Below are 19519 nucleotides of genomic sequence, written 5' to 3'. Positions count from 1 at the left end.
TGGGGCATATTGTGTTGGTCGTATTATGACGGCCTCGAGTATTGGACCTGAGATTACCCAGCTGCTTGGGACCGCAAGACAAGAGCATAGCACACAAGGTAGAGATACGTCGTAAAAAGCATCAACCTCTCGCTGATTTCGGGGTATTACTGCATGGAGTCTTGGGTCCTAGCCCGAAATCCGAATTCAACCTCCTTTACACCTGATCACTAGGTCTGGCACGCAAGGCTCGGGACGGATGGGTGGCCTTGGGTACAGGAGATTCCGTGTCTTTTGCGCTCCATACCGTAGGATCGGGCATTTGCTCCCACTCACATCACATCTCAGCAACCAACCCCCATCAGGGTATTCCGGGGAACTTATTGCGATGGAACGAAGCCCGATAGAACCTGAGCCTCCTTGGCAGGCTTGGTTGGGTGCATGTACGAGTAGGATCGTAGGCACCACTAGGTACGGCTGAGTCGTTCCAAGTGATCCGAGAGGTTCTCGATCCCAAGATTGCATCAAACAGCAAATCGCTGCAGCCACCCGTACACCAACCAGTCACGGAAATCACTAAGGGGATCAAAATTGATATCATCGTGCAGCGTGCTATTTTTATTTTTTACTCGTCATCCTTTTCCTTCGGCGGCCGATGGTCAGCGCGGGGTGGCTTGTGAGGAGAAAAGACTGGACATGGGAGCTTCTCCTCACTTCCACAGTCGTTGACGTCTTAGCTTCCCCCCTTTGCTTCACCTTAATAAAGCGCGAGCGCTTCCTAAGCTACGTAGCAACGGTGAATAACTTGGACATTTGTCGAGTTGGCCTGGACAATGCATCCCGCGTGTGTCATTTCCGCATCCAGACATTGGTGAAAATAGGAACACGGATCCCTGCATTCTGGGCCAAGCAATCTTTCACATGGACAGCTGTGCTGCGTGCTAGAGCCCATTTACAGCGAATAAGAGAGGACGCAGCAAATCTCGGGTTGCCGAATGACATGACCAGAGCCATCTCCATCTCAGGGTCCAATTGCGTGGGCGACGGTGGCCTGCATCCCTGTGCCGCGGATGCTTAGTGTTTGCCTCGGTGGCGTCTCTGGCCTGACAGCTCCTTGAGACACACAGGCGCCTCCTCTAGCTAGCTAGCTTGAAAGGGGAGATGAAGTGAGGGAAGAAAAGAGATGAAATGTCAGCGCATGCAGTTGTGCGTTGGCAATGAGGCCAAAGAATTGAGCCGTTGGTAGAGGCATTTCACCACAGGTAAGGACACCCATCTGGAATTGAGTCGCGTGAGCACATACGGGACACTTTTGGCGGCCCCAATCAGACTTGCAGCGGCGATACTTGGTCAAATTGTCTTCAGTATCACCGTCAACCCATATTTAACCATCAATATTGCATGTTCTCCCTGCATGCATATGTAATAAAGCTGCATCCTCCAGCGGGCTGAGAGCCATTGGTGCCCTAGAACTGCGTTGAGCAAGGCTCCAGCTAGCTGCTTGCCGGCACCAAGCCCAAGAGCCCAGCCACCAGCAGAAATGCAATGGATGGCGCTGGGATCCTTTGTCGAGACTCTCGCCACAGAGGAACAAGCTTTCTAATTCGACGACTTAACGAGGGGGGGCTTCGGGAACAAGCAGCTGAAGAAGAAGGGCGAGTAAATTGGAGTATATTGGAGTACAGACGCGTGTACTGTGCAAAAAGTGGTTGGATGATCCAACTCTGGACTTTTCATCAAGTCTCCGTCCCCCATAGACTGGAGTAAATTAGGTCCACTGGTACTTGAGGTCCATTCTATGGAGGTTTATCCATGGAGCCAGCACTGGAGACATTCGAACTTTCAATCTGCTTCGTAAGCCTCTGGAAGCATGGAGAGAAGCTCGTCATGGACCGCCGTGGAAGTGCCTCAGTCATGGCACTGCACTAAGCGCCGCTATCTGGGCAATAGACCAAGCTCGACAAGCTTCAATGGCTCTCTTTTTTTCCTCTCTCGCTCTCGTTCGAATCCCGAGAAAAAAAAAAAGAGGTCCGCTGCAGCCGCGATCCGAGACGGGAACGGCACTAACAACGTCCGTGAATACTGGCGCAATACCTCCAGAGTACCTCTCGTACCAACCAGCCCGATGAGATGAGTTCTGGACCAACAGTGAACCCAATGCACTAAAATTGCCCGCTAATACAGCCCGTGGACAACAGCACAGCTTCACTGTACGATTGATACTGGCACTGGTACAGTAACTGGCACTGCACCCCACCCTCAGTTGCAGAGGCCCGCTCCAGCAGCCGGCCCACCGCGATGCCACCAATTCCGCTCTAATGCACTCGAACCAGACTGACCACCAGCTCTTAGTACATACATGTACACATGTACATAAGCTGTTGCCGACAAGGGTTGTGGGATGCGCATGGGGGGCAGTTTTAAAATGGATTCGAATGAGGTCTGGTGTTCTGGCTGCTGGGTACTGGGTACCGCCGGAGCATGCGATGGTCTACGTAGAGAGTACGTGATGCAACCACTGAATTCACTCACCCGCTGCAGTACCCAATACTCCCTCCAGCTTGTCGCCGCACTGTACCCGCTACCCTCGCGCTCGCATGTCGCGCCTTGGACCCTGCCCGGTACCTACGGCTGCTCGCCTGGCCGCCGGTACGTACTGCAGTACCCAGCAGTGCACAAGGCCCTGTAAACCCCCATGCCCGTCTCAGTCGACCTCCAACCTGGCGATCTCCCTCCCACATCCTCCCACGCGACCTTGCCTGTTCTTCCTGACCGAAGCCTGCAACTCTCCTCGTACTTACATTTACACTGACCTTCTCCCACTCTCGTCAAGATGGCTTCTCAACTCCCTCTTGATTCTTCCAGAAGGAATCCTACGATCCTTTAGGCCTTGCCCGCTAGCAGTGCCTTTGTGAAGCCATTGTCGACCGAAAAAAATCATTGCTTCAAACCATCTGCCCTCTACTCTATACTCTACTCTTCTCCCTCGTTGGTCACGGTCCCAAGACTTGAATCTCGCCTTTGCTCCTATTCACGACTCTACCTTTGAACAAACGGACTTGCTGCCTCAATACCTATCCTCATACCGTCATCTTTCCAGTCCTGAACTTTACTGAGCTCTGGCTGAACACCACACTCAAAGTTGCCGTGATTCAAGCATAGAGTTCTACAACTACACCAAGCCATCAAACCTCAAACTCGGCTGCGCAGACAACAGAACCTACCGATATACCTTATAAAACGACGCGAGCTGGTCGGCATGGCACTAAATATACTTTCCGACAATACTGTCCTCCCCTTTGCCTCCGAAACTCCTCTTACCTCTCCCCAACTATTTCCCACCCTGCTCCCGACGCAAGATCACGACTTGATACTCGAAAACCTCTCCTTTTCCATGTCTGAGATGAAGACGCAAAGTGTCGTGGATGACCGGACTCTGAACGAGGAACAAGCCATCTCACGCACTCAGCGTCGCGCTGCTGTTCAGCAGACGCTGCCGTCTTCAACGCTACCTAGGGCTAGTGCTATGTCTCGTGAGTTGCTCCACACTTGTCCTTGCCCTTCTTTTGTATGACGTCTGAACAGTACTGACCATTTCCCAGGCTCTACATCAAGTGGATCAGTAGTATCAGTTACTGCAACAAACGTCACAGAATTCCCGGCAGCGCCCATGGATGGTAGACCAGTCAATTTTGGCTTGGTTGTTCCTGGTGTTTACCGAAGCAGCTATCCTAAGAAGGAAGACTATCCCTTCTTGAAGAGCTTGAAGCTGAAGACGATAGTGTATGTGTTGACATCTATCCATGTCGCTCACTCTTGAAGCTAACCCCATATTAGTACCCTGGTCAAGAAAGATGACCCCGATCACGAGCTTGAGTCCTTTGTGGCTGCCAATGGCATCCAGCAGGCCGTCTTCAACATGAAGGGAACAAAGAAAGAACCCATTCCGCCCAGCACCATGGCCGCCATCCTCGAACTTGTTCTAGACCGGAAAAACTACCCTCTTATGATCCATTGCAACCATGGAAAGCACCGTACCGGATGCGTCATCGCCGTTGTCCGCAAGCTGTCTGGCTGGGGCCTCGACAGAGTCGTCGACGAGTACACCACCTATGCCTCCCCTAAGGTTCGGGAATGTGATGTCGAGTACATTACCTCATTTCAGCCCAGCTCGCTCGAGATTACATTAGCGCGATCAATCCATCCCGAGAATCCGCGCTTCGGCCCACTTCAAGTGCGGTCATTTATGAGGACCCTTTTGTTCACTGCCGTGGTCACGACAATATGGCTGGTATCTGGCTCTCGCATGGCCGTTCAACGCAACAATATGTCCAGCTAGGACGAATTTTCGGAAGAGTTAGAAAAAGTTGGCTGAAAGGTGTACTACGTTATTGTGACTCCAGTTTTTTCTACTTACGACAGCGCCATCCGAAAGAATCGCAGACAAGAACGAAGAGAGAAAGACAGAGAGAGAAACGGAGAGAGACAGAGGGGGAGAGAAGCACAGAGAGACAGAGAGACGCGGTATCAAGACCGCAGATATAGAGCAAGGTTTACGGATCATTCTATTATTACCAGTGTTGGGTGTTGCATGGGAAAGGCATCACGGTACAGATTTGTACTTGGGATCTTATGGGTGGGGATTGGGCTCGCAGAGACTTCAAGAGCTGAGACGATCTGCGAATCGGCGTTTTTGTGTGATGATGGTATTATCCTTCTTGTTTCCTTTGTCGATTTTTTTTGTTAGAAGAGGTGGCGATGTAAAAGCACACGATAGTTGCGCTTTGCATGCTAATTAACTACCCTGTTTGCCCCATCTCGCTTTTTTACTATCATATCATCATTATCATCCTTGGTGTTGTGGATTTGGGAAGTGGATATTAAGCCTTGTATCCAATATTTGTATAGACGGTAGTGGCTCACACTTACTTTGAGGCCCTTTGTGCTCGAAACACCATTGGCCTGTGGTTGAATACGAAACATATTTGTATCGCCAATTCAGCTAAAGTGTGATATTGTGAATTTTGCGTAATTCTTATTCCACGCTAAACATGTGCAAGTAGGTAATAGTATACATTTCTTTACTCCGACCCAAATGAAGTCCCAGTCGTTCCCTAGTCATACAATGCCCTCTTCATCTCCATCCATCTTCTGCCACGTATTTTTTGTTTCCCACCATTCTTTCTCGTCGCCCAATTTTTTCTCTCATTTCACTTCTTGTCGTCAAACTGCCCCCACCGATTCCGGCTCTCCCTCTCGTCCCTATCGCGATCCTTGCTGCCATGCAGATATACCCAACCGCCTGCCACGCAATTCGCCGCACCGAGCCCGACGGCGGTCCCGCGCACGACGCCGCGGATGCTGAATTTCGCGCGGAGGGTCTGGCGCCGCCGGAGGGCGAGCAGGGCGTAGAGGCCGGACCAGGCGGCGGTGAGGCCTGCGCTGGCGGTTGGGTAGCCGGAGAGGTTGAGGTAGGATGAGAAGAGGAGGGTTGGGGTGAAGAGGGTGAGGGGGAGGGGTTGGAGGGGGCGGGCGTGGAGGGCGGTGATGAGGGTTGCGAGGAGGGAGGGGGGGAGGGAGGATGCTGTTTGTGAGAGTGTTTTGTTAGTGGTGAGGAATAAGGTGAGAGGTGAGTTTGTGAGTGTTGTTGAGGGTGTGTATGTGAGATGAGGATTTGGAAGTGATTTTTTTTGGTGTAAGATGAGGGTGGGAGGGGAGGACTTACAGCCCCATTCGGTGAGACGCTCGGTTATGGATTTTTCGATTGCTTCTTTGTCGGATGCCATGATGGGGTTTTATTTTGATGTTGAACTTTATGTGGTTGAGATGTGGTTTATTTTTTTTCATGTGAGATCGCTAACATCCATTGGTGAGGTTGAATGTGACGTGATGTATCTCAGTCGTGATGACTAAGCATTGCTTTCTACTGAGCAGATTCATTTGTTGACGCTTTCAGAGCCAGAATTAGGATTTCACAGCATGATTCAATTGATCAACTTGATTATTTTAGGATTTGGAAATAACTTCTTCAATTGAGAGTTTCTTCATTGCACAATGGTTGAGGGAAGTATTAAAGCAGGCAGTTGTAGATATTTTGATGCCCGTTACAAGTACAAACGCGGGCCGGCCGAATGATTCGCCGACGACCCCAAAATTTCCATATTCATCGCACGACCAATATCCACCAGCATCGAATTCGATCTCGAGAAGACGGCCAAGTTGAATCGCCGCAACTGCAACCCAATCTCCGGCCCAATTCACCACATAAACGACTCTTCTGAAGCATTTTCGAATCGACCTCGCCTAAAAGAAATCACCTCCTCAAATCAAAGCCCCTCCACACAGAATCCGCCATCATGGGCGGCAGGCAAATCCGCCCCGCGGGCGTCTACAAGGCCGTCCGGGAAGAGCTCAAGCACCAGCTCATGCCCGGCTACAACGTGCCCACGCCGCCGTGGTTCGCCGTCATGAACTCGGTTCCTCCCTCAGAGGCGCTCGTGCGCACCGTCACGCCGCGCCACCGCATGCCCAACCCAAAGGCCTCGAAGCCCAAGAAGCTGTTCCGCCCGCAGAGCATTGCGTACCCGGAAGATGCGCTGCGGACGAGCTTCTACAAGGATCACCCGTGGGAGCTGGCGAGGCCGAGGGTTGTGCTGGAGTTGGATGGTAAAGATTATCAGCATTGTGATTGGAGTAAAGGATTGAGACAGAAGGGTGTCCCACTATCAGGTGAAAGGTAAGAGAAAAATCCCCAATACCCCGCGGTTATCTCGACGGACGGGGAAGAAGAATTCCCACTGACGAATTTTCTCTGCTATAGTGTTGTACAACGCCAGCTGTGGTTAATGGAAAACGAAAAGATGAGCAAGCGCAAGGCATACGACACGGTCCGCCGAGAGTTCTACAGGCTGCGCCAGCAAGAGGAGGTCGAGAAGAGGATAGCCATCGAGGAGGCGCGCTACGCCGGCGCATACTTTGGCAAGACGAGATTGGATATCGGCATGCAGCTCGAGGACCAGGAGTACGAGAACTGGAAGATTTGGGCCGGCAAGGAGACGGCGAACCGGGAGGCCAGGGCAAGTTCCGACATTGAGACGTTTGGACTCGAGGAGGAGGAGGGCGCGGCGGAGACGGCGGAGGCGCAGCCTGTGACGGCGGCGGCATAGGTATAGACGGGGAGGGGGGGCTGGCATGGCTTGTATTATATGACTTGTACGAAGACAATCGGGGAGAAGGATATAAAAAAGAAGGTAAAATTATGTTATTATTTGGCAGGGCTGGGTTCCATGTCATCCAAGCGGCGGGAATTAAAGACAATTTCTCCTGCGTTCTGTACGCCATATCGAGTCGCCACTTCTTGGTGCTGTGTGACAAAGACGTCTGCTATACCGGTGTGGAATAGGAGCTTGCCCGTCAAGCTCAGTGTCGATATGCGTGCCCAGGACTCAATGTATATGACCTTCATGCAGCTCTCAGGAACAAGGTAAGCCATCTTGAGTAAATGCACCGCCAACGCAACAAAGAAGCCAGTAGCCGGCCCATTTGAAAACACGCGGCTTGGATAACACGGCTTCATCTTCATCCCAACCAGGCCCTTTGGCGGGATGAGCAGCGCGGGGAATATCTCGACAATGCTAAGCAGCGCCGTAAAAGGGGTCGACCAGAGTGGTTGGTGGACTCGCCGCGCGCGGGTGACGATGAACTTGTCGTACGTGCCGGGGGACGTCCCACGAGATTCGCACAGGGACGCCAGGCTCTCCTCGTAGTCGTGGACGTGGTTCTCCGACATGGAGTCGCCGCTGGAGATGAGGTAGCGGCGGTGGAAGTCTGCGAAGTCGCAGAAGCCGTCGTCCATCATCATGAGCATCTCCTTTGTGTGGCCTCCGGAGCCGAGGACGAAGAGGTTGTAGTCTACAGGTGCTCGATGGATGAGAGCATTTTGTGAGTTGGGTTGTCTTGGGCTTCTGTTGTGACTGCGGTGCGAGACGAGTTGAATGTGTCTTGTCTAGAGGGTTGGAGGTTGGTTAATTGGGCTGTTTGTTTGGCTTTGGATAAGAGGGTGGTGGGGAGACTTACTGAGGCGAAGATGAGAAGGGCGATGCTGGAGGCGCCGAGGGTGAGGAGACTGGCTTTTAGAAGGTGGGGAGAAGAAGTGATGGTGAAGATGGCTGAGCCGAGAGCTACGGCGCTGGCGAGGCCGAAGGCGATGATGGTAGAGCGAGCCATGATTACTATATTGTTGAAGCTGAATCTATCTCCCTTGATTTCTGATGGACACGTTCATCTAAGCCTCCGTCGTTAGAAACCCATCAAGTAGTGAGTTTTGCAAGGGTGGCAGCGGCTTACAACGAGTGGGGAATCACAAAAGAGACATTTTTAACGTGTAGCAATACGCGGGATCTTGTAATTTCAAGATGCGGCGCCTGAGTAAAACCAGTGGTGAGAGTGAGAGCTGTGATGTTGATTGATGATGGTTCAAGTGAGGTGAGGTCCAAAGTACAGAGTGCATTGTACATTGTGCCCCACTCTCGTGTACCTCTTTCTTTCTTTGCAGTGATTCAGACACCAAGACAACATCACTTAAACAACAACAGTCACAAATCACGACTCAATGATTGAAACAACACATTGTGATTTAAATTCAGCATGCCTTATTCGGCAGTTTCAACTTTGAGCAAACCCTGATTTCAAACATGGCCATGAAAAATTCCCGGTGAGGCGCAGGCTAAACAGCCAAAAGCAAAGAAGCGTCTCTCACCAACATGGCATCAAATCAAGGGCTGCTATCCTATCCTTCTTCAAGCAGATCAAATCAAGTCCTCCCAAATGTCCGGAGATTCACTCAGAAGCCTAGTTCGACTGCATAAGCTCCCAGTTTAGAAGAGGCGTCTCTTGCCGGGCGCCATGCGCATCATGCGAGCAATTATGATGGCTCGTCTGGTCGCTTCGGCGCCGGCTTCTTCGATCATCACGTCCACTCCTTCGCCGGTCTTGGCAGAGCACTCGAGGTAGCGGTGGCATCCGATACGACGAGCGTACCACATGGCCTGTGAGATGACCTGTTAGCACATTGTTCTATCTTGGAGCTCTGCAAGAAGACCTACATCATGGGGGATCACGCAGCAGGTGGGAAAAGGCGCATATGAAGGATCAAAGGGGCCTTGAAGTCGGTGGGCCTCATCAAGGCACTCAGCACGCTGATCCTTCTTCATGCCGATGAGGTGAAGAAGAACCTCGCTCTGTTGCTGGCTGAGGAAACCGCCCTGCACAGCGTTCTGCCACTGTGACAACCTTCTGTTAGTTGGTCTGCTCTGCTCTGTTGGATAGAGGCAAAGATGTTTTGCGATACTTGACTTACCCACTGAAGAATAGTGTGAAGAGAATTCTTCTCTTTGATATCAAAGCAAAGGAAGATGCCGTCCCACTGCACGTACGACAGTCGCTCAACCGTGTTCAAGTCTGGTGCGCCCGAGGTGTCCTACATTTCGACGCGGACCGGCTGAGAGTAGTACATGCGGTGGTTGGTGTACGTCTCGTAACAGGTGCGAGTGATGGCGCTCGACTGTCCTGTGGTTAGCATCTCGACTTGTCTTACGGGTATACCTTGACTGGTATCATCAGTCATTTCAATCTTACGTCGGGGAAATGACCGTAACGAGCACGGCTGTCTCATCGTCAGCACAAATCTTTTCATATCGCAGGAAGCTGGAACGAGGTTGGTCAAGTCTCACAAAAGCAAAGACGTCTGTCCAGCACCCTGGGCGCCGACAAACAAAAAGTGAAGGGTCAAGGGCGTATCGAGGACAACCGTGGGAGTGGGCGAAGGACTACGGTGCTTTCTCTTGCGACCAAACAGGGCAAAAAAGCCTCGGATGGGGTTCTTCGCCTCAGTCACCGCTTCGTCCTCTTCTTCGTCCCGAACTCCCAGGGCCGTCTCGGGGCGTTCCATGAGGGATGGCTGGAGCGCGTTGGGGCCGTTGGAGCGGCGGAAGAGCGGGATGGCGGCTCGCATCATGGCGATGCGGGTCGATGGACGGCGAGCAGGAGGCTTCTCCGGCTCACGAAAGGTCTGTGACACACAATGAGAATGATAGATTTGGTGATGGTGATGGGAGTACTTACGACGCGAGTCTCGGGTCGAGGCACGAAGCCATCGTTGACGAAGGGATCCTCGCGCTCCATGCGGCTGGGGACCGAATGTCTCCAGTTGTCGATGGACTCGGCGAGTTCTCCCGGCATTTCCTGAGGAACATCCTGAGGAGCGTCTTGCATGATTGCCTCTGGCTCCTGATTCTCCATTTTCGCTTCCATGATGAGCAGGTTGATGGAGCGAGGTTGTGAGATTGTGTTGTGTTGAGTTGCTGCAGGAGAAGAGGGCCGCTCTAGGGAGTGGCAGCTAGTCGAAATAACGGGGCCGATGCGAGAAGAGATCACTCTAGAAGAAAAGTAAACAAAGCAGCGTGTTTGACGTGTTTGACGTGTTGACGCGTTAGCGATGGACGCGACCAGCTGGCAGCAGAGTGATGGCCAGGTGAATTGCAAAGACGCGTGTAATGGTATAGGGGCTAACCTACAACTCGAGATATGGCAATGGAGATGCACTTTTGAAGATTGTTTACTAATATTCAGAAACTATACATTATGTATAGTCGCCTATTTAACCGGAGAGAGCGGGACAGAAAGAGAGGGAGAGTTGTGTTCGTTGAAAAGGGGGATGTGATAGAATATGCCTACAGCTTTGGTAAAGAGCAACAGAGAGTAATATAGCTTGAAGAGATGAGCAGCACTAACTGCACCATTTACTTCCAAGTAATCTGAATGATTTTATTCTTTAGATACAAAGATAGACAGGTAGAAAGACAGATGCCATGTTCTCACACTTTCTAATGAGATACTACCATCTAGTAAACATGTTGGAGCTACACGATGCTACCATGTACTGCAATAGCTATAGTATCTATGCAGACTTTGAGAGCTTCTACTCTTCGTCCTCGACATCAGACGTACTATAGGCCCCATCATCATCTCCATCATCATACAAATCGTTACCGAGCCCCCATTCCCAAGATCTAGCAGCGCCAGACAAGGCTGCAAGTCTAACAGCTACCCATTGCACGTCCAGAGCTGCCTTCATCTTCTCGGCATCCTCCTCGCTAGGAAGTTGAATCTCAAAAATCTGCCCTGATTTCAGCCCGTGAAAATAGCCTTCCTGCACATCAGACGCCATAGATTCCAGCATTGCGCTGGTAGCTTTGTCGTAAGGAGGCTCGACCAGTTGGTGAGGTCTGACAGAGTTCATAGGCATCCAGTGAAACTGTATCTTGACGGTGAAATGCTCACCGTTGGAGTCGACTCCCAGGCACTTCAGGCCGAATAAACACTCCGACCACCACATGCGTAGGAGCGGGTGCAAACAAATCATGTTCCAGCTTTCTTCAAAGGTATTTGGAGTTCCCCTGAGTAATATCCTGCCAATTTTATATCCAGACCGTCCTAATAAATCTGACAAAAATACCGGTGTTATAAAGGCGGAAATTTCTGCCTTGTTTTCGGCAACGGAAGAAGGCATGATACGGCACACGTCTGGGTTTGCAGCCTTGGTTAGAATGCAAGTACGTTGGTCTCGGAGCTTGCACTGTTTTAATAGTCAGTAAAATATTGAGATTTGACAAGTTAAGACAGAAAGCAAATCTACCCTTTCCCGCTCATCTCTAGAGCCACTAGATATTACAGCCAGCCCTCTTCTTCCATCTTCGATGCTATCTGCAGGGTGTTTCCATCGGATCACTAAACCACTGTTAGAATGACTCATTAAATGCCGTAAGGGGCCCATACGAATATTCAACCAATGCTCAGGATATAGAACACTGGGAAGAAACTGCTTTGGGTGAAGAAACTCTTTAAGAGTTTCGGTCGGCGTTAGGCAGAGCGTCGCTAGTTGAATGTAGGAAAAGTGAAATGGCTTTTGAAAGGACCATTGCTCCTCATTTTTGCGTAGTTCTTCGATGCTTCCAAGCTTGACGGCAAGTTCTTCTGTGGGAAGAATAGCATTAGGGGCCGAGTACATGTAGCTGGACTGCGCTCTGAGGAATGTGCACAGCTGTTTCTTCTGACTTTCAGTCCCTTGTGCAAGAAAAGCCGTGACGTTGGCCAAGATGGCTGAGTCAGAAATATCGGAAGTTTCGTCCATAGGAATTGATCGTCGTTTCAGAAAATGGAAGATTGTCTGAATGGTGGGATAATAGGGGTGGGATAACGAGTCGTTATTCAAGATGGGAAATAGAAAGGAAAACACTGAAGAGGGTATGGGGCCAGTTAAATAGGCAGCCAACAGAGACTTCCTCTACGCCACCAAAGGCAAATTTACACATAGTTGTTTAAGATTAGCGATAAGAGCAGATACAAGAAGAAAATACCTAAATATTATAGCGAAACGTATGAAGAAGTTAGCAATAGGACCGTATATCAGCAGTAGGTAGCCGTAAACGTAGACAATGTGTTTACTTATGTATTCAAAATGGCTAGAAATACTTGATGCTTCTCGGTGTTGGAGGTTCATGGTCAAAGTGTTCATAAATTCGACCTTCATTTGTTCTTGTTTAACTTCCTTTTATATCACTTCTTATTTTGTCAGTAAATGTGTTACGTGGATCCGTTGAGACACAAGACAGGTGTGCTTATGTTACCGAAGAGCACAGGAATGGACTACCTTTTAATTTCCCTCTTCCTAGCGTCGATAGGATTAAGCACACATATTTTGCCATTTATTGTTTAGCATATACCGTCGCTAATGTTTCTAATCATGCTGCTATCACCATCGTGGCAGATGGGTCTGGCAGGACAATAGGGCCATCTTGTCACACTATTAGTGGGCTCCGATCAGTTCAATCTAATTGCTGTATTATCAACTGGCTATCCAAACTATCCAACTATTCAAGCGAATATGAAGAAGCGAAGTCAGATATCCAATGGATACTATGTTTAGTTGACTTGGACTTGCAGCGATCACCCTTATTCGGAGACGCTGATTGGGCCATACCTAGGCTTGGAGTTGTAGTCTAACAGCTTACTACCTGCAATATTGCAGCCTCTTATATGCCTTGTACATTGGCGCCCTGAATTGGTGCCTAGAATCTTACTGCCTAATTATGTTGCGGTATTATTACCTCCACTTCATGTTGTTGTAGTATTCGCTTCCTTCTTAACCCTCGTGTAATACTTCAAGCAAGATTCTCTCTTCATAAAAATAAAAGAAGAAAATACATACCTAACGCAACACCAAAAGTCTACAACATGCGGCTACTATCCGCAAAGACTCAAAAACTTGTCGAATTTTTTGGCGATGCGATACCCCCGTATGCAATATTATCTCATACATGGGAAGCCGAGGAAATTACTTTCCAAGATATTACACAAGGGCATTCTTACCGAGAGTCCAAGAAAGGCTGGGCTAAAGTGATCAAATGCTGCCAACAAGCGATTAAAGATGACTTCGAATTCGTGTGGATCGACACATGTTGCATCGACAAGTCAAGCAGTGCGGAGCTTCAAGAGGCAATCAACTCCATGTTTAAATGGTACGAGATGTCGCTTGAATGCTATGTATATATATCCGACTTGAATCACCCTGGCTTGAACGCAGAGCCTCAAGAGATAAAAGAGACTTTGGCAAGATATACCTGGTCACGATGGTTCACTAGAGGTTGGACGCTTCAAGAGCTTCTCGCTCCGGCATCTGTTCGTTTCTTTGACTCTGCTTGGTTGGAGTTTGGCGACAAGATTTCTCTCCGGGAGCAAATCGCTAAGGCAACTGGCATTTCTCAGCAGGTGCTGGTTGACTCTGTTATTGATGTGCGCCGGGCCATGGATTTCATCAGCATCGCACAACGGATGTCCTGGGTGTCGCGCCGCACTACGACCAGGGAAGAAGACATAGCATATTGTCTCTTGGGCATCTTTGATGTCAACATGCCGTTGTTGTACGGCGAAGGACCTAAGGCTTTCCAACGCCTCCAGGAAGAGATAATTAAAAAGTCCGACGATCAGTCCATCTTGGCATGGGGTTTCGGTTGTGAGGACAGAACCTTGTGGAAAGTCTCTACAGCCCTGGCTCAATCGCCCCTGGATTTTCTCCGCTGTGGAGAGATGGTATCAACAGGTGCAGCAGCTCCTGGAGATGGCTTTTCGATGTCTCAGAGGGGACTCCGAATTGACCTGCCAGTGCTTGGAGACTTTAACGATGGAGACATAGTCTACTGCCTTTTGAACTGCACTCTAACAGCGAAGAGCACAAAGGGTGTCACGACTCGTCTACTTGCTGTACCGCTTGCTCGATGCACCTCACGGGCAGATGGAGCGAAACCCAAGCTGGACGAGTATTATCGGCTATGCAATCGAATCCCCCACTGGGTAGAAGAAAGTGAGGTCGCCGCAAGCAAGAGGATGACATTATATATGCCGAGTTTTTATCGGCATGGAGACGTGATTCGGCCTAGATTGAACTGCCGTCTGGAACTTGGATCTCTGCCTCCGGGTTACTTTATCGCAGGCATGTTCCCTCCCGAGAGGTCTATGAATTCCTTACTACACCTTACGCTCCACAACGACAATGGTACCACTTATTTGATCGTCCATATTGCAACAACCCTTCAACAACCGGGTTATCTCGTTGTCATCAAATGCAGACTTGACTCGAGCCATGACGATCCTGCAAGCTCTGGTGCATTATACCAAGAGAAGTCAAGTCCAGACAACCTGGACTCAAGCAAATATCTTCTCCCCTTGAACAGAGCCAAACTCAAAGAGTTAATCATCGAGTGCATTGCCGTCGTGTTTCATTTAGAAAAATCTCAAGTCAACGGTATGTCTTCATTGCTGGAGCTGGGTATCGACTCACTCACAACCGTTGTCCTCCAATACCAATTAGAGGAGCGCATTGGCATTGAATTTCCAGTGGATATTCTTTTTGGCTCAAAGACTGTTAAAGACGTGGAACACAAGTTGCGGTTTGCCATGCAATCCCACTTTCGAAACTCTCTAGTCTTACAAAAAGGCCAGGTCAAGATTCCTCTATGCGAAATCGACAGCCCTCAATTTGCTATAGTAGAGGTAGCACCAAATGCATCATTGATTCAGCTGCTAGAGAGAGCAGACTTGTTCAATACTGCGCAATATACAAACAATACTTTCGAAGCAGTCTTACAGCTGTCGGAAAATTTATCATTAAAAGCTAACTTTCGGAACCATAGAATAGAACGTTCTCTCACGTTAAAATTTATAAATGCTTAAACATGGCTCTTAGGTCACGCAGGCATCAGGTTGGAGTGGAGCGCTATTCTAAGATTGAGGTAAAGAGAAGAATGTAGAAGCTGAGGACAAGATGCGAGATACGCAATGCCACAGTAACGAGATGAGTCCCTCAATGGGCTGGTGGCGCTATGGAGAAATAGGCGCTGGAAGTCAACGATCTCGCGGTACAGCAAGATAGCCTTGGGAAAAGAGCCTTGACATTACGACGTGGGAGAACAAGATAAGCAGGCGGATACCTACATATCCGCCTGCTTGTCTTTGAAGTTAATGATGTAGTTAGCGCTACTTATCTCTGTAATGTAGCCACTGATGTTCTTTACCTCGGCTAGTAGTTTCTTCTTCTACTTAACGATATGGCTTCTTTCTTATACTCTTTGAGACTGTAGTTACTTTATTGCAGTGTCTGCAATGATAGCTACTCTTAAGTGACTAGGTATCTCTGTGTAAATTTACCTCAGTGGTGTAGAGGAGATCAGCTGTGTCTGATCGGAATCTTGCAGACGCAATTCACTCTACCCATTAAAGCTACTTAACATTCTCTGTTTGTTATCCTATTTAACTAGCCACATCCTCCCTTCTATCTCTTGATTTTCATCTTCCCTTTTGAATGCAGATTTGCCGCTACAGCTCTTTTTGCCCTGCTATTTTAGCAGTTCTTTATCAATCACCATGGACAACAATTTCGCTATTTCTGACCAACAGGTCTTGACCGAAGTCACAGCCTTTCTAACCCAAGGGACTACAAATCAAAAGAAACAACTGTACAAATTCCTTCGAGACCAACCAAGATATGTGCCACTCGATTCTCTTCTCTCCGAGAAAGAACTGCCTCTCAAACTCAAACTCATAGAAGAGCTTCACGGGCGTCTAGGGGAGGACTTTAGTACATCTGAGGAGCCATTTCACTTTTCCAACATCCAGATAGCAGCTCTCTCCCTGATGTCTATTGAGACTCTGCAGGATCTTCGTCAAGATGCTACATCTATCATGAGTGTTTCGGTTCCCCATTATCAACTATCTCTTTGTATGTGATTGTAAACGCATAGATGATGTTGATCTCTAACAACGGCCTAGTGGTCAATGGGAACCCCCCACCATGTAAAGACATATTCGTGTCGAGGGCAGTAAATGAAACGGTATAAGACATCTCCTTTATCGTCATCCTATAAGGGTACTATCTTTACTAATTATTTATATATTATTAGTGGCTTCTTAGAGATGATATAGTCTGCCCCTTGACTGGTTTAGTAGAAGCAGAACCCTACTATATTGCTCCTTCTCACCTTACCAAAGGCCAGATGAATATCGCTGCCTTTACAGATTCGACATTTTTGAGTCAATTGATGGGAGATGTTTGGGTGCAGATTAGCCGCATTATGGCTATTGATTCTATCGGTGCTTTTGAGAAAAGTTGGAACATACTTTATTTGCACCCGATCAGGGGTTTATATTGGTCCCAATGTCTATTCGGCCTAAAGTATCTCGAAATGGTCACCAATAGCGATGGAAGCACTGTTGTTCAGATCCAATTTCACCGGATGCCGAAAAACAAGGTCATGTCCCGTCAGAGAGTCAAACCGCCTTACGATAGCGCCATCGATGCTATGCTGCAAATTGCTGTTGTTACAGACGAGGAAAGTCATTTCGGCCATTACCTAAAATCAGGGACATCTTTCGGGGTTACACTCAACAGTAAGGAAGAGGCCCTCAAAATGAAGGCGGCCCTTGAACTTCAGTGGCTGGCCGTTAGACTTGCGGCCATGTCTGGTATCACTAAAGGTTGGGGATGGGAACGCGAATGAGACTTATATAAGGATCTTGTATAAGGATGAGGATGAGGATCTTGATATGTTTGAATGGCATATAGGGGCTATAGCATCTGCGATTAAAAAAAGTGGCAATCCTGGTATAAAGGATCGGTGGAATCGAAACTACAGAAACTTACTAGTAGTTAGAGAAAATCGTTTCAGTCCTCTACTCTTCGGCAATAGACATAGTCAATCCCCCTTTATACATTCATCTCACTCGATTCTCAATCCCTCATCAAATCTCATTCGCCAAATTCTCCAACCGCGCCCTCCTCAACCTCCCCCTATCAACCCTAACCTCCTCCACCGGATACCACTCCCCCAACCTCCCCCCCGGCCTTCCCACGCTCTCCTCCAAATCATCCCCTTCCTTACCAAGTATCATAATCGCCACAGCAACACCGCTCAACCACGCCCAAACCATGCCCTCCCCATTAAACCCAGCAGCTATCCACTCTCCGGCACCCTTCTCAAACCCTCCTCCAAGATTTTTCCTCAGTCCCCCGGCTTCAGGTGAGAGACTTCCCACAAAGGGAAGCACATCGCCCGTGAAACCCATGATTCCGCTCCACGCACCTTTCAGTTGTCCCCCAACACCCCATTTCGGTTCGAATACCGTGGGCATGCTGCCTCTGAGATGCATCAATGGGAAAGCATCCACTCTGGAATCATCCCACACGCCAATCTGATCCAATCCCTCATCTTTACTCCTAAACAAGCCTCCTCCAATCATCAAGTCACCCGGGGATCCATCATTTCCATCTGGCCGCTGCGTTATATATTCGAATCCTGTCCCGTACATTATTGACCAAGACCGTCCACCATGACACACGGGTGCGAATTCAGCTCCTGGTTTCTGCGCAGTCATGTGTCCGAGTACTCCTGTCAAACAGCCTCGAAGAGCGGGAACAAGATGACCTGTGTAAGCATTTGTAGCATGGAGGATATGCCGTGCACGGATTGTGCCGCGAGAAGAGTGAACCGTATATGGGAATGATAAAGAGTCGTTTGTGCTGATAGATGAGACCGGTGTGTGTGTGCTGATGGTAAGATTTGGATATCGAGTCATCAAATCGTTCCATATGCTCGTAACAAGACGATACGGCCAAAGAGCCCCAGCTTGATACGAGATCGCACCAACAATATGGCGATTCACCCCAAACTAATTCTCAAAATCATCAGCATCTTCGTCTCTCAACAAACCACATCAAACATCACTCACCTTCTCCCTCATCCTCTCCCCCTCCCAAACACTAACCTCCACCTCCCCCATCCACCCCCTCATCTCATCAACCCCCCTCCTCACCCTCTCAAACCCATCCTCATCAAGATACACATCCACAGTCTCAACCTCCCTAACCTCCCCCCACGGCAACTCCTCACCAACTTTCTTCAGCACATCCAAATGCCTCATCTGCATCCTCACAATCTTCCTCGCACGCTCTTCTCCCAAAGTCTTGCGCAGCCGCGAAAACTCCTCGTGGGGGGCGCACTTTATATGCCCGCCATTCCTCGCCGTCGCGCCGCTACACAGCTGTCTTGCCTCTAAAACCACTATTCTCGGCGCTTTCTTACTACCTTCATCTCCAGAAGAAGAAGAAGAAGAAGAAGATAGCTCGCATAACGTCTTCACCGCAGCAGCGCCTGTAATCCCGCTCCCTATAACAACCACATCCGCCTCCTCCGGTATCTCACCCAACACATCGCCAATCTCCGGAAAGGGAGCGTCCCGCATCCAATATGACTCCGTGGGGTTCTCTACTGGAGTGAATGGCCCTGTTTCAATGCGTTGTAGGAGGGCCTGGTATTTGGCGTTGAGCGTGGAGATTGTGCGGATGACGCTTGTGATGGCGGTGATGCTGCTTTGGATGCTTGAAATGATGCCGCCCATTTTTCTGGTTGGGTTTTTCTTTTATTATGATAACGATTGAGGTGAAGAGAATGGGAATTTGTCGTAGATGGAACTGTGTTTGAGATAGAGACCGAGTTAATGCTTCATGGTGAGTAAAAGAGGAGATGCGTCTTTGGATGATGCAGCGGCGAAATTAGTGAGTTGGCCAGCTGCAGCTCATCGGACTTCTTGAGCCGCCACCACCAAAAAGATGAATAGTTCTCATGTTTCCAGCTACACCAAGGTTTTCAATCACCGTCAAAAGACTCAAAATACAATAGCAAACAATTCAATTCAATTTTTATCTACCATTCTAAGCATCATTCTCATTCCATTCCAGAAACACAAATAACAAAAACAGTAAAAAAACAATTCGCAAAAAGAAAAAAGCTCAAAAAGAACCTGCGCCCCTTGTTATTCGCCCAATATCGTACCATGCCGTTGCCATCCGTGCCGTGCCCATGCCGTCCATCCGCCTGTCCGCCAAAAAAGACTTGAAGCATTTAGAAAGTAAAAAAGCACATAGTAAGAC

At 49.0% G+C, this 19519-nt stretch overlaps 9 protein-coding genes across 9 annotated transcripts; 4 read left to right on the top strand and 5 right to left on the bottom strand.

Moving 5' to 3' along the window:
- Window positions 1–3066: 3066 nt before the first annotated feature.
- M431DRAFT_272026 (hypothetical protein) lies at window positions 3067–4327 on the top strand. The gene is made up of 3 exons (XM_024913956.1): window positions 3067–3512; window positions 3582–3762; window positions 3817–4327. Exons 1-3 carry the CDS (start codon window positions 3239–3241, stop codon window positions 4316–4318), a joined length of 957 nt encoding a protein of 318 aa, XP_024769346.1. The 5' UTR covers window positions 3067–3238; the 3' UTR covers window positions 4319–4327.
- Window positions 4328–5189: 862 nt separating this feature from the next.
- Window positions 5190–5765, bottom strand: M431DRAFT_97177 (hypothetical protein; the record flags this gene model as incomplete). Its single annotated transcript, XM_024924909.1, has 2 exons — window positions 5190–5563; window positions 5705–5765. The coding sequence occupies 2 exons, from the start codon at window positions 5763–5765 to the stop codon at window positions 5190–5192; spliced, it is 435 nt and encodes a 144-aa protein (XP_024769345.1).
- A 256-nt stretch (window positions 5766–6021) lies between these two features.
- M431DRAFT_512809 (hypothetical protein) lies at window positions 6022–7514 on the top strand. The gene is made up of 2 exons (XM_024919909.1): window positions 6022–6715; window positions 6800–7514. The coding sequence occupies exons 1-2, from the start codon at window positions 6336–6338 to the stop codon at window positions 7143–7145; spliced, it is 726 nt and encodes a 241-aa protein (XP_024769344.1). The 5' UTR covers window positions 6022–6335; the 3' UTR covers window positions 7146–7514.
- On the bottom strand, window positions 7244–8205 carry M431DRAFT_9937 (hypothetical protein; the record flags this gene model as incomplete). The annotated part of the gene is made up of 2 exons (XM_024925144.1): window positions 7244–7984; window positions 8056–8205. The coding sequence occupies 2 exons, from the start codon at window positions 8203–8205 to the stop codon at window positions 7244–7246; spliced, it is 891 nt and encodes a 296-aa protein (XP_024769343.1).
- A 650-nt stretch (window positions 8206–8855) lies between these two features.
- Window positions 8856–10218, bottom strand: M431DRAFT_97264 (hypothetical protein; the record flags this gene model as incomplete). Its single annotated transcript, XM_024924913.1, is given in 7 exon segments — window positions 8856–9026; window positions 9084–9260; window positions 9338–9457; window positions 9476–9541; window positions 9616–9643; window positions 9711–10048; window positions 10102–10218. 7 exon segments carry the CDS (start codon window positions 10216–10218, stop codon window positions 8856–8858), a joined length of 1017 nt encoding a protein of 338 aa, XP_024769342.1.
- Window positions 10219–10957: 739 nt separating this feature from the next.
- On the bottom strand, window positions 10958–12169 carry M431DRAFT_126057 (hypothetical protein; the record flags this gene model as incomplete). Its single annotated transcript, XM_024912263.1, has 2 exons — window positions 10958–11614; window positions 11768–12169. 2 exons carry the CDS (start codon window positions 12167–12169, stop codon window positions 10958–10960), a joined length of 1059 nt encoding a protein of 352 aa, XP_024769341.1.
- Window positions 12170–13221: 1052 nt separating this feature from the next.
- M431DRAFT_512802 (hypothetical protein) lies at window positions 13222–15606 on the top strand. The gene has a single exon (XM_024919908.1). It carries the CDS (start codon window positions 13273–13275, stop codon window positions 15265–15267), a length of 1995 nt encoding a protein of 664 aa, XP_024769340.1. The 5' UTR covers window positions 13222–13272; the 3' UTR covers window positions 15268–15606.
- A 351-nt stretch (window positions 15607–15957) lies between these two features.
- On the top strand, window positions 15958–17090 carry M431DRAFT_9933 (hypothetical protein; the record flags this gene model as incomplete). Its single annotated transcript, XM_024925140.1, has 3 exons — window positions 15958–16312; window positions 16363–16424; window positions 16494–17090. 3 exons carry the CDS (start codon window positions 15958–15960, stop codon window positions 17088–17090), a joined length of 1014 nt encoding a protein of 337 aa, XP_024769339.1.
- Window positions 17091–17331: 241 nt separating this feature from the next.
- Window positions 17332–18987, bottom strand: M431DRAFT_486654 (hypothetical protein; the record flags this gene model as incomplete). The annotated part of the gene is made up of 2 exons (XM_024916412.1): window positions 17332–18258; window positions 18319–18987. 2 exons carry the CDS (start codon window positions 18985–18987, stop codon window positions 17332–17334), a joined length of 1596 nt encoding a protein of 531 aa, XP_024769338.1.
- Window positions 18988–19519: the final 532 nt, after the last annotated feature.

The sequence above is a fragment of the Trichoderma harzianum genome (assembly GCF_003025095.1).
Source record: "Trichoderma harzianum CBS 226.95 unplaced genomic scaffold M431scaffold_17, whole genome shotgun sequence".
NCBI lineage: Eukaryota > Fungi > Ascomycota > Sordariomycetes > Hypocreales > Hypocreaceae > Trichoderma > Trichoderma harzianum.
The sequence above is the reverse complement of the archived record's forward strand: the minus strand, read 5'-3'. Positions and strand labels throughout refer to the sequence as shown.